Source organism: Leptomonas pyrrhocoris (genome assembly GCF_001293395.1).
Source record: "Leptomonas pyrrhocoris isolate H10 chromosome Unknown, whole genome shotgun sequence".
Lineage (NCBI taxonomy): Eukaryota > Euglenozoa > Kinetoplastea > Trypanosomatida > Trypanosomatidae > Leptomonas > Leptomonas pyrrhocoris.
The window spans coordinates 226,436-239,319 of record NW_015438375.1 but is presented as its reverse complement, the minus strand read 5'-3'; the positions used below and the strand labels follow the sequence as shown (position 1 = coordinate 239,319).

Below are 12,884 nucleotides of genomic sequence, written 5' to 3'. Positions count from 1 at the left end.
GAAAAGGAACTGTATCCGTGTGCGTGCGCTTGCAGCACGGTGGCACTTCTCAATTGCACTGTGCGCACCCCTATTCTCCCTTATTATTTTTCTATTGCGTCATTTTATCTCGTTGCGAATAACATGAAAAGAGAAGAAGGAAAAATATATAAAGAGCGACGGTAGTCGTGCTTCTCGTTCAGCCGATGCAGGTGCGTGGGAGATAGTGGTGTCTGCCCTGCGCAACGGGAGTTTCTGCACCCGCACACAAAGGAGAAGAATACGCGGAACTGCATCGAACGTCCTTGCGGTGCGTGCACGGAAACAATGCGTTTTGCGTTGACTTAAACAAGGGGTTTTGGAAAAGAAAACCCATACGAGTTTTGAGTCTTGTGGTGCCGTGCCTCTTGTGTTGTTCTTTCGTTTCTTTTCATTTCGTTTGCGACGTACGGAGGCTACTTCCCGTAGTCGAAAGCACAACGATCCATCGCCGTCGCCTCCTTCCCCTTCGCTGCTGCCTTTTCGTTTCCTCAACAACAACAAACAACAAACAACAAACAGAGCATCTCTCAATTCACTTGAACGTGATTCTTAGCGCGCACACAGTTGCATCCTTATTTCCATCCTTCGTTTGATTCGCAAGATATATCGTTCTAACTGGTTGAGTTTCTCCCTCTGTTGCTCCTCTTATCTTTCTCTTTGTATCATGTATCTCGCTGTCTTCAAGGAGTTCGCCCACCCCGAGGTGCTCGAGAAGGTGAAGGCGGAGGGCATCTGCGAGGTGGACGTGGCGCCCGAGCCGAACAAGCGGGCAACGAGCGAGGAGGACCAGCTGGTGGTGCGCACCAATGCGAAGCTGATCACGGTGCAGCACCGCATCAGCGCCATGCGCGACGTCTTCGACAATATGACCGAGACGGAGCTGAGCAGCATTGAAGAGGAGGTAGACAAAAAGGTGGCGCAGTTAGTGGCTTTGGGCTTCACGGTGGTGGAGCGGCACCCCAAGACGTCGGCCGGCCACCCCATGCTGGACCGCGTCATCTTGTCGTACCCTGCCGAGTAAATTCGGAACGCGAGTTGCGTATCGACAAAGGGTGTAGGAATTTTTTATTCGCTGTTGAGTGTCCTGAAATTGGTTTGCGCTGGCATCGAACTTGTATCATCTGCCTTCTAATGCTTGTATAAGGCTATTAAGTAACCGAATTGAAGAATAATAGAAAGGACAAGAGATTTCTAAGTTGTAATTTACGCTTATGCATACCGCAGCCACCGTCATCTTTCATGTCAAAAGCGTCATCATGGGCCGAAACAACAGTACAGTAAGAGGAAAAGTTTTTACGGAGTAAATCTGTTGTTTTTGTTGTTTTGCAGCGCGCTCCTCCGACTCAGATTGTTGGAGGTCAACAAAGGTGAGTCAGTGCTGACCGTGTGTTTGGCGTTCCGCATTCGTCCGGTTTCTGTTCATGTTATCTGCGTTCCTCCGCTAAATTCATCTTTCTCACCTTCTTTTACTGCTGCTCAATTTCTCGTTTCTTGACTGGAAAAACAAACAAAATAAAATGCTCGCCACACCATCTTTTGCAATCTACCCACCATTTTCTTCTTCTTGCCGTGCTCTCCTCCACAGTTGGATCGTCGTTAACGAAATTCCCTTCTGTCTTCCAGAGCAGCAATCATGGGTCCTCTTTCCAAGAAGCGCATGATCATCCGCGACGGCGTGTTCTACGCCGAGCTCTTCGAGTTCCTCAAGCGCGAGCTTGCCGAGGAGGGCTTCTCCGGTGTGTCCTACCACGTCACCACGCTCCGCACGGAGATCGTGATCAAGGCGACCAAGACCCGCGAGGTTCTCGGCGTCAACGGTCGCCGCATCCGCGAACTGACGGGCTGCATCCAGCAGCGCTTCAACTACAAGGAGGGCAAGCTGCAGCTCTACGTCGAGCGCGTCGAGGTGCGCGGCCTGTCCGCCATGGCCCAGGTGGAGTCTCTGCGCTTCAAGCTGCTGAGCAACCTGCAGGTGCGCCGTGCCGCCATGGGCATCATCCGCTACGTCATGGAGTCCGGCGCGAAGGGTTGCGAGGTCACCGTCGGCGGCAAGATCAAGGGCCAGCGTGCGAAGAGCATGACCTTCCGCGACGGTTACATGATCAAGTCCGGTACGGCCCACAAGCACTTCGTCGACGCCGCCTGCCGCCACTGCTACATGCGCGCTGGCTGCATTGGCGTGAAGGTCAAGATCATGCTGCCGAACGACCCGAACGGCCGCAACGGCCCGTCCGAGCCGCTGCCGGATGTGATCACCGTGATCGAGCCCAAGCAGATCACCGCGTCCGAGTAAGAATGAAAGAAAAGGAGACTCCGTGTTTTTTCTTTCCCTTTCTCTCTCGCTCTCTTGCTGCGCTGATGGGAGGCGTTCCAACAGAAGGATGCGCGCACGAGCGCCGCACCAACACGACTACCGTCAAACAGACTAGACGACACTGCAGTCAATCTGGGTTGCCTTCAGAGCGCTTTGGTCGTCTATGTGAACGTGGGGGTGTGTGTGGGTGTGTGTGGGTCGGCTTCGTGTCAGCGTATATTCCACCACGATCGTCCCTTCCTTTCGTGTTTTCTTTTTTTTAGTTTCACTCATTTTTCGTCAAAACAAGAAACTTCTTCAACCAATAAAAAAAAGAAGGTGCAGCTGCATTCTTCTTGGAAAAGCGTGACGGCGTTGCAGCTGCCCCCGGCGAAAGATGTGCACACGCATTCACACGCACAGTCGAGCACGGTGCACGCCGTACGTTCCTTCGTCGTTGGTATCGGAAAGGGCAATGTCACCTGTGCCGGTTCAACGTCTAACTGCCGCATGCGGAGGATGTGGCCACATCACAATCTGCATCGGAAGAGCAGTGATTTGTGTGTTCATTCAGAGATCCTAGCCCCCATTTTAACCGCAGATTATAGCGACTACTGATGTTCCACCCCACCCACCCCCCGCCGACTTGTCTTCCTTTTTTTCTTTACCCCCTTCTATGTTGGTTGTTGTACAGTGACGAAGCAGAGGGAGAAAACTTGTCCGTTGAGAAGTTCAAACAGGCCAACAAAAAAGCTGGCAAGAATATCCAGCGAATTGCAGCGTTCCTCCTTCCACCGTTCAGAAGGAAAAGAAAAGCAGAAACATCTGCGAACATGAACGGAAGCACACCTCAGTTCATTCACTTTCGCAGAGGCATTTTCTAATCGAGCACGCAACACAACGAAGAAGGGACGCCATGTCTTCTCCTCAGCCCAACGTGACACCGCCCGGGGCGCGCCTCCCTGGCGAAACCTCCTACCTCCGCTCCTCCTTGACCGTCCAACACACACTCGCACTCACCAGCAAACAGCGTGCCATCAGCGTGGACCTCCTGCAGGCCATCGCACGTCTCCTGCGCGGCCTCGGCCCTCGTCTGGAGGCAGCTGCTCTGCAGGAGGCGGTGCAGGACCCCGAGGCCAGCGAGTTCGTTTCGGCCGTTACGGCCCACGCGGAGGCGAATGGGCTGACCGATGGCGCCATGACGAGCAGCTTCTCCACTGCTTCGCCTTCGTCCTCTAACGTGGACGGAGGAAGTCGTCCATCGCTGAGTCCGCTGACGTCGTTCGACGAGGCCCTTGCCACGGTGAAGCTGGCGGCTGTCCTGCGCACCCGAAACACCGCTTCCGCAAAAGCAAAGGAGGACGCCGCCACAACAGCCGCCACCACCGCCAACGGCGCGAGCAGCGTCCGCACAAGACCGTGGCGAGTGAGTTCCGTTAACGTGACCACGTCAACCCCCCTCGACGTGCCGAGTGCCACGCGATCGCAGCGTTCATCTTTTGAAAATGTGCGCCGCCGCAGCATCCGAAGGGAGTCGATAGGCAAAGACATCAGCATGCGCACCGACCATCAAGATAGCTTTGCCTATCGTTTCCCCCCTGACTGGTTTGCAGCGGCGGCAATCGAAAGGCTGTCCGGATCGCACTCCGCCTCCAACCCGTCCACCGCCGACCGAGGTGAGCATCGCGCAGAGACTCCCCCGCGACTGTGCTCGCTGGCTGAGGGGCACGCCCGGCGCGCCGCGTCCGTGTACCACACACCAACCATCACGCCTCCTCCTTCGCTATCGCCGTCATCGCATGTCACACGGACGAAATCGACGCCCGTCACGGTGGCCCGCGTCAGTGCGGAGGCGGCGCCATCCTTCGTGTCATCTCCATCGAAGCCACCCCCTCCACGACCCACCACAGCAGCTGCAACATCGACCCCAACGAAGGAGCACACACCCCCAAGTACGGGGCCCGCTGCGACGGTATTTAGGTCACCCACTCCATTTGCGCCAGCGTTCCCTACGCAGGTGCCGTCACGGCCCAATTCCCGCAGCGCACCGGATGATCGATGCACCGTCATCACCGCTCAGCCGCCGCTTTTTGTGGACAACATGCTGCTCGACCCGTCGAGTGGGGCATTCTTGTTTGGCGGCCACGCCTTCCGCGAGGAGGCGCGAGTGCTGTACGTTCCACCGGCCCGGTCGATGATGGCCAGTGCGACCATGACAGGCGGAAATAGCGAGCTGTTAACGAGTGCGACGCAGCCCGGCACCGCTGACCGGGCACCCGACGCCGTTGTCCGCGGCTCCGGTTCCTCTCGTCATGCAACGCCGGCGGCTCTGCTGCTGGTGCGCGAGTATTTTCCTGTTTTTCCCCTCTCGGCCTTTAGTGGTTTTAGCGGACGCTCGTCGCCCAGCATCGATGCCGGTGCGGCGCCACTGGACGACATCGTGATCCAAAGCTTCTCGCTGCTGCCGCAGTGGCTGACACAGGTGCCGCCCAACCGCTATCATGTACTCTCCGAGGCCGTCACCATCGCTTGTGTCTGCCAGGCGCTGCCGGGGTGTGTGACGGTGACCACCCCGCTTTCCCGTTTCCTGCGCGGCGACCGCGCCGTCTCGCTCACGACGGCGTTGCACGGCTCCCAGCAGGCGAGTCAGCTCATCGGCACCTTCTCCGCCTTTGGCGATGTGCTGCGTACCGCAGCGGGGGACTACGTGGGCCTCACCTCCCCTCCATTCCCGCCACTATCGCCGGGCGGCAGCGCGGTGGACGCTCCGCTGCAGAGCCACAGCTTCGCAGGGGCGGTGACAGACAGCACAGACTTCGCGTCGCCGCCGTGCTTTGCCATGACCCTCAACCCGGTGTCCCCTGCCTCGCCGGCAGAGGTCGGAAGCGAGGAGGAGGCCCCGCTCATCACGGCCGTCGCAGAGCGGCTCTCCGCCGTTCCGCCCGACGTCCTCGACGAATCGCTCACGGCGGTGCGGCACAGTCTCGCGTTTTACGCCGAGTACGTCCTGCGGCGGCAGCGCATCCGCGACGTCTTGACCGGGGTGCGGGTGCTGCAGCGCTTCTTTCGACGCTGCCTCGCGGTGAAGCGGCGTGCGGTGCGACGGATGATGCGCATTTGGCGGAAGTTGGAGGTGGAGGCGCGGCTGAAGCTGCAGCAGCACCGCACGCTCCCCTCCGCGGTGGAGCGCATTGACGCGGTGGCGAACAGCATTTTGCAGGAGCACATGCTGACCTCGGTGGACTACAAGCGGAAGTTTGTCGAGGACGAGTGGGTGCGGCGACGGGCGGCATTTGCACAGTGGAAGGAGGAGGAAGAGTGGGACGCGCTTTTTGCGGAGGAGTGGCAGGCACAGACGATCGAAACAACAGCGCACATCAGTCATCGCGACAACAGCGAAGCCGGCGATGTCGATGTGGAGGAGAAGGATGATGCGATGGAGATCGCAACGCCTGAGGAGCCCTGCTGCTCTTCCCCCGCACGTCCTCGCAGTGCGCGTCTGACGGCGAAGGAGGAGCAGCACATGGAGGACGCCTTTCAGAGGCGCATTCGGCAGCGGTTGAAGTCACAGCAGACCACCGGTTGTCCATTGCCCACGCTATCGACCAAGTCCCCCCTCGTTGCCGCCGGCGTGGCTGCCGTGGAGTCGAAGGCATCGTCGCCCTCGCTAGCGGAAGCACAGGCGCAACGGTACCAAGGGGCCCTGCGACGTTACTGCAGCTGGTACATCGACCCTCATGAACTGCTTTTCTTGAGTCACCAACGGCTGTTGGAAACACTGAAGGGGACGGTGCTGCGCATGGAGGAGGTGCAGAGCGAATTGAGCCGTGCTGCGACCGAAGCCGCGGGGGAAGCGACGACGAAATCGAGCAGCAACGCATGAGCTCCACACGCCTCCCAACCAGTGAAGGAGCATCGTGCGCGCACTGTGTACGGCGCTCGTACTGCTGCATTCCGGCGAGAGTTGGAGAATTCATGGGTCACTGTTTTTTCTTCTTTTCTTCTTCGCTCACATTCAAAGACGATGTACATTAGCCGCCGTCGCTTCCGTTGAGAAGTGGAAGGTTATCCTTGACCAATGCAGAAGATACACAAATATGGAATTGTCATCGAATTGCTCACAGCAGCGAACCGTCCGTACGCGAACGCGACACGTCTGAATGCGTAACGGCGACCTCGCCGTTATTCTCCGGGTCAGCGATGTATTTTGCTTCTCAGAAACAAAACAGCTTTTTTTTTGCTAATGACGCACGAATGTGCTCTACAACTTTGGTATTGCGTCGTCGCCGCAGTAATCAACGTGCACTCTCTGTCACCCTTCCTTATCGTGATTCTCTTCTTCTTGTGGACTCGAAAACGAAGTTATTGATTATTTGCGTGTTTCAAGACTCGCCTTTGTCAAAAGACACATGTCTTCCTCCATGTCCTCTTCTACCTTTGTGGAAGGGCTTGTGTACTCACAGCAAGGCAGCGGAAAGCACAACACCTTCGGCTCGCTTGCGCGCCGCACGCAAAAACTCGGTGCTGAGCTCTGTGGACGTCTTTCACAGGTAGTCTTACAGCAGCCGTGGTGCATGACGGAATCTTCTTCAGCATCACCCGCCGTCGCCAGCGAACCATCGCCTTCCTTCATTTCAGATGTACAACGAGACCTATCGGCGCACTACGGCTCGCACGCACTGCGTCGTGGCCTCGCTAAGCCTTTCGGGCCGTGCGTGCGCCCGCTGCTCCGTAAAGGCAAGCTATGCGTCGCACGGGCCGGTGTGCACGGGCCTCGTTACATGCGCGTGTGGAAGTTGTGTCGTGCGCGTCGATGCTGGTGTCCGCGTTGTGGTGTGTGGCTGACACGGGGAGTTGGTGCCACTGCGCAACAGAGCGAGAAATGGGTCCTTCCGACAGTGATGGAGTGCCGTGTGCGGCAGCGCGGTGCACTTCGTTGTCATCGTCGCTGCCGCGGCGCAAGCAACGCCTCCCCCTGCAGGAAGTTCACCGTGTGCTGCGTCCGTTGTTTTAATGAGGCGTCTCGCGCGGCTACTCTTGCGGCAGGCAAGCAACCGTTTGACGGAGCAGACACCATCGAACCTGCACAACGCCGAGTGCAGCCCATCATTGCCAGCACGGCGGATGCCCGTGAAAAGCGCAGAAGGAGCGCTGAACAGGCAGTGGCGGCTGTTGTTGCGGCAGCGCGGGTGCCGAAGCGCAATCGGCGATTTCACCGCCGCAGCGCGCGCCGTCCACGCAAGGAAGAGCAAGCAGCACGAGGTGGAAAGCTGAAGGAGCTTTCTTCGTCCGCCACCGCCGCCCATTTGCGTCAGACACTCGCGGCTTCCTTGACAACGAAAAAAACGGCTCGCGATGCCTCTTTAGCTGCAGCGGGTGCTACCACTACCCCTTCGGCTCCGCTGGCTCGCGCATCTCAGAAGAAGCTGCGGAGTTTAGTGCCGTCCGGTCCGCTGAAAAAAGTCAACAATGCATCTCATTCTGGCGGAAGTGCACCCGTGCAGCTGCCAAATGCGAAGCTGTGCTCCGTTGCGCCGTCTCCCGCCGCGGCCCCACCCTCGCAGCCCCCGCTACGAGCAACTTTGGACACACGAAAGGAGCACCGTCACACGGCAGATGCCACTACGCCGCATCGCGTCGTCAACACGGCGAAGGTTGTGAAATCTGCAGCGAGTACCGCGAAAGGCGAAAAGTCAACGGCAAATTCGTCTTCTGAGTCACCACCACCACCATCACCAGCAACCTCAAAGTCGTCTGAAGGTCCTGCCAAGGCTGCTGCAGCAGCGTCCTCCTCGCCGCTTGTGCCCAAGGGACCTCCCATGAAGGCGATGCCCAAAAAGGCAGTAAGAGCCCCGGTAAAGGCGCAGACGAAGGCATCTGGAACGGCAAAATTGATGGACGCCATGAACCAGCTCGGGTTCTGAGATGGAAGGTTCTGCTTTCCCCGTTCCTTTTTCCTTGTTTGCTTTTGTTTTGGCCTCTGGCGTCATAGTTGCCTCACATTTTCTGCCAAGTCAAACTAGTAACAGCTTTAAAAGAAAGACCCGAAGTGTTTCCTGTTAAACTGCCTGACCCGCCGCGAGACGCGCGTTACGTTGTGTCTCTCCGGGGCGTGTTGTGTTGGGGAGACCGCCTTTTCGCTGCTACACGTTTCGGCTGCGCTGCAGTGCCGCAACTCTGCTCGCCATGGAAGAGCCTTGTCATGTTCTTTAACACACACACACACACACACACAAAAGGCCTGCTTTATCCCTGTACCTCGCTCCCTCTGCCTCCGGTGTTTTCACAGCCGTAACACATCGGTTACAACCAAACCTCCCTCCCCCTCCCCCTAAAGAATAAACCCCGGTTGTATCGCCGTTCACATTCGGTGAAACGAAAAAAAGCAGAATCGCCTCTTTTTCATTTTTTGCAGCTGCTCTTCTTTTCTTGTTTGTTTGTTCTTTCGCAAGTTCGTTTTACCGCAGTATATTCACGCGTGCGGGTTTTAGCTATCGGGACCACTTCGACGGAATCTCTTCTCTTTTTCTTTCTGTACACACACACACACACACAAACATCAATAAGAAGAATAATAGTTTGCTACATTTCCTGCTGCTGAGTTTTACGTCACCTTTCGTATTACACGATGCCGGTGTCTGTCTCGATGCACGCCTGCTCGGTGTGGCCGATGACGGTTGATTTCACCGTCTTTCGGTTCTTTTTGCAAGGCTACTCCGTGGAGGAAACGGTCGAGCAGCTAATGGCGCTGCAGAACGTCGCGCCCGAAGACGCATGTGCAAAGCGGCGCACTTCCTCTGCCTCCTCGTCCTTGTCGTCGTCCTCGACCGCCTCCACGGCGACGTCGTCGTCGTCGAGACTGTCGGTGCACTCACCCGATCACTTCTCTGGATCTGGCTCACCTGGCAACTCGCCACCGGCGGCCGTCCTCGCGCGAGGTCTGCCGGGGAGCAGACGCAACTCCGCAGGTCACAGGCAGGATGCCCAACGCAGCTCGCCCGACACGAGCACTGGCGCTGCGGACGCCACCTCGTCCACCAGCAACGCCTTCCGCGCCAGCGAGTCGGAGCTACTGCGCGAGGACAAGCGCGTGACGCTGGAGGAGGAGCACCCAGAGGAACTGACGCTCACGCCGGGCAACGCTTCGCCATACCGGCCGACGGCCCCCGCACCCGTCACGACGGCCGTGCACACGAGCACCAACGCCGCACGACCGCCGCACTCCACCGAACCTGCTGCGCGCAGCCGTTACACCCACGCCAGTGGCCAAGAGAATAGCCAACCCGAGAAAGCTTCTCAGCCACCACTGCCACTCCCCTCGACGCCCCACGTTCATCGTCCCCGTCATCAGCACAGTCTTCGTCCGCACAACCCCACCCACGAGCCCCCCTCACACCACAATCACCACGATAGAAGAAAGAAAAAGTCTCGCCACTTCGACGCCACGCGAAATTCGTCCGTGCAGCAAACGACGTCGATATCTGCCACAACTACCGCCGCCACGTCCTTCGTCCTGCCCCCAATGTGGAACTGCGACTGCAACGCCACCCCACACAACAGCAGCTTGCTGCAGCACACACACCACAACAGCGGCGTGCCCTCGACGGAGGACCTCACGACGGCTGTTGATAGCGCCACGGCGAAGGACAACGGCGCCTCCTACAATAACAATAACAATGCGACCTTCACCGTCCCGGGCGGCGACAAGAACTCGTTGTCAGAGAACCGTCGCGCGGCTCGACGGAAGAGACACAAGGAGCGGCAGTGCTTCTTCTTAAATGAGGATTACGTTAAATTTCAGCGTCAGCTGCAGGAAGTTGAGGCGGTCCCCGGGGTCGGTATGGGCGCCTCGTCTTTGCAGAGTCGTTTCCTTTTTGAAGAGGTGACGGAGCAGTTCCAGACTTTTCGCGAGCTGGCCCGCGAGGAGCAGCTCGGCTCGCCCTACGCTTTTCTTTCGAACTACTACCTTCCCATCCCTATCGCCGCGCGTCTTGAGCTGTTGCAGACGTACTACGAAACGGACCCCGGCGTGTTTCGGTGGGCCTTTGGGGACAAGCTGACCCGCTTTGACTTGCCGGGTGCCTTGGCCGCCGTGCGCGAGGCGTACATGAGCGGCAACCTGTCCTCCCCCAACTTGAACAAATCTCTGTTCGGCACCAGTAGTGGCAGCGGTAACCTCTTTGGAGCCAATGGCGGTGCCGCTGCCCACGGACGCGGCGGCAGCAGCAGCGGTGGTGGTGGCGGAGGGTCGTTTTGGTCGGGTCGGTGGAAGAGCTCCCCCGGTAAGCTGGCCACGATGGACGCGGCGACGGTGGTGCGGCTGGGCGAGCAGCACACCGACGCGCTGCGCCGTCAGTGGGAAAACGTGAAGCACGTCTGCGTAACCGTCGCCGCTCTCTACTGCGGTAAAGGCGGGATGTGCGTACCGCTCGATATGTCGCTGCTCACCACTATTCAGCAGTGCTTCGGGCTGCGTCATGAGCAGGCGCTGGACTACGCGACGGCCGCCTTTGGCTACGAGCACCGCCTCGAGACGCGCCTCTTCGACCGCCTCCACTCCTTCAGCGAGTACGGCGCCGTCTGCTCCATCGTGGCGTCCGTGTGGTGTGATGAGTCTGGCTACTTTCTGAGTGAGTCCTTCCGCACGGGCTGCCGGCGTGTGGGTCGCCTACTGGACGAGTACCGACTCCTCTCGGAGTTGCATTCCTGCATCTTCGGGGAATCGATGCGGCCGCGCTGGCAGGTGCAGCTGGACGAGGTGCAGCGCGTCATCACGACGTCGTCGCTGGTGGACAAGAACACGGTGGCGTCCGCGACGGCGGTTGCGGGCAGCCCCGTGGCATCCGGCACGAACCTCGCAGGTCTCTCCGCTGGAGCGAACAGCAACAACAACGGGTCCGGCTTTGCTGGTGGACGCGGAGGCGCCAACGCGTGTGGGGGGAGCCCCAGCGGTGCGATCGGGGGCGGGGGTTACAACACGGGCCTGAGCGGCGGCGGCGGCGTCAATGGAAATGGCGGTGGCAACGCGGGAGGCGGCGACGGGGGTGGTGTCTCGCCCGGCGTGACACCAACGAACGCAAACGTGCACTCGCCCTTCAGCGGCAACGGGCAGTACAGCCGTCGATTCCTGATGGAGTTCCCGTCGCTGATGAAGCACCTCCTGCGCGTCTGCATCGCCCTCGGCAACAACGGCGGCGTCAACGACGCCCTCGACATCTTCTTTACCCGCGTGTATTGTTATTTGGAAGCGCTCAGCACCCGCGGTGCGCCTGTGATTGTGTCGATGCTGATGAACGCGTCGGGACCTGCCAGGCTTGCCGCCGCAGGGCTGACGAGCAACCACGACTCCGTCGGGGGGAGTGGGGCTGCTGCGCCGAGTGCTGCGCCTGGTGCCTTTGGCAAGCCGCCGCTGCCGCCGGTCGCGGAGCGGGCCGGCAGCCACTCCGACTTCGGTCATGCTGGTGCCCGACTGGAGAGGGGGACGAGCACCACCGCATTACCTGCACCGTGGCCGTCAGATTCGCCCAGCTTGGTGCGCGCAAACAGCGCCCATACCATCCGTGCCTCTGCAATGCCTCCCAGATCGATGTCCTCCCCGACCCTCTCTGGAGAGATGGGTGGTGAAGGTCGACAAGGGCTGGCGGCGACCACCATGACCGACACGCTACCGCCGGCCGGTGCGACGTACACGAGCGGTGCAGAGGACGTCCTCGTCGCCGACGCCGCCGACACCGTCGTGAACACCTCCCTCTACCACCCGGCCAGGGCCCTCATCCCGCTGTCGGCCGCCATCGCCGTGCACAACGCGTGCAACGCCGCCGGCAGCTTCGCATCCTCACCGGTCACGGCGATGCCGAGTGGACGCAGCTTCGGCGCTGAGGACGAGTCATCGGAGTGGAATGCGGCCGCAGCGGGATCGGTGAACAACAGCAGTACAAACCCTGCAGCTGCTGTGGTGACTCCCAGGTCAAACAATCCGTCCTTTTTCGGCCCTGGCGGCAACGGTGGTGGTGGGGTTGGTGCTGCCCACTCTCTCCTCACGTCTCAAGTAGGTGACATGGTGCGCAAGGCGATCGACAAGCGCTATCTGAGAGAGTTGTGCATGTTGCTTACAGCCCTGCCGAAGGCTTGGCGGCAGCTGACGATGCTGAACGCAGAGGACCGCGCGATGACGGACAAGACGGTGAGCGACTTGGCGATGGCGCTCAAGGCAATCACGCAGGTTCTGATGGCGTCGGACGACTTTCATTGAAGATCAATCAGCAAAAAGGTATTATACACAAAAACAAACACCTTTTCGTATTATGGTGTGGGCAAGGACGAAGGGACAGTTTTTTCCTCTTCCTCCTCTCTCTTTCATCGCTGAACTTACTTCTCCTTTTAAACCCCTCGCTGATGAAACTGCGACGTAATAACTGCGTAATTTAGTGTCTTGTTTACTCCCTTAGACTCGCTTACGATGATTATCGTAATGACCCACAACCAAACAGCAAGAAACAAGAGAAACATGGAAGGTGGACAGCCTGCTAGGAATGTAGAAGCTCTTCAGCGGTGCGGGAAGAGTGAAGTG

The 12,884-nt window shown here is 58.8% G+C and overlaps 5 protein-coding genes across 6 annotated transcripts; all 5 read left to right on the top strand.

The window, feature by feature from the left end:
* Positions 1-539: 539 nt before the first annotated feature.
* ABB37_07531 (hypothetical protein) lies at positions 540-1,042 on the top strand (the record flags this gene model as incomplete). The annotated part of the gene is made up of 1 exon (XM_015806200.1): positions 540-1,042. The coding sequence occupies exon 1, from the start codon at positions 686-688 to the stop codon at positions 1,040-1,042; it is 357 nt and encodes a 118-aa protein (XP_015655122.1). The 5' UTR covers positions 540-685.
* Positions 1,043-1,605: 563 nt separating this feature from the next.
* On the top strand, positions 1,606-2,314 carry ABB37_07530 (putative 40S ribosomal protein S3; the record flags this gene model as incomplete). Of its 2 annotated transcripts, none has more annotated exons than XM_015806199.1 (1): positions 1,606-2,314. In XM_015806199.1, the coding sequence occupies exon 1, from the start codon at positions 1,655-1,657 to the stop codon at positions 2,312-2,314; it is 660 nt and encodes a 219-aa protein (XP_015655121.1). In that variant the 5' UTR covers positions 1,606-1,654. The 2 variants fall into 2 exon arrangements, with proteins under 2 accessions (XP_015655121.1, XP_015655120.1); XM_015806198.1 differs by having other exon boundaries at positions 1,644-2,314.
* A 693-nt stretch (positions 2,315-3,007) lies between these two features.
* On the top strand, positions 3,008-6,197 carry ABB37_07529 (hypothetical protein; the record flags this gene model as incomplete). Its single annotated transcript, XM_015806197.1, has 1 exon — positions 3,008-6,197. The coding sequence occupies exon 1, from the start codon at positions 3,231-3,233 to the stop codon at positions 6,195-6,197; it is 2,967 nt and encodes a 988-aa protein (XP_015655119.1). The 5' UTR covers positions 3,008-3,230.
* A 478-nt stretch (positions 6,198-6,675) lies between these two features.
* On the top strand, positions 6,676-8,238 carry ABB37_07528 (hypothetical protein; the record flags this gene model as incomplete). Its single annotated transcript, XM_015806196.1, has 1 exon — positions 6,676-8,238. Exon 1 carries the CDS (start codon positions 6,724-6,726, stop codon positions 8,236-8,238), a length of 1,515 nt encoding a protein of 504 aa, XP_015655118.1. The 5' UTR covers positions 6,676-6,723.
* A 364-nt stretch (positions 8,239-8,602) lies between these two features.
* On the top strand, positions 8,603-12,566 carry ABB37_07527 (hypothetical protein; the record flags this gene model as incomplete). The annotated part of the gene is made up of 1 exon (XM_015806195.1): positions 8,603-12,566. Exon 1 carries the CDS (start codon positions 8,943-8,945, stop codon positions 12,564-12,566), a length of 3,624 nt encoding a protein of 1,207 aa, XP_015655117.1. The 5' UTR covers positions 8,603-8,942.
* Between the last annotated feature and the right edge of the window lie 318 nt (positions 12,567-12,884).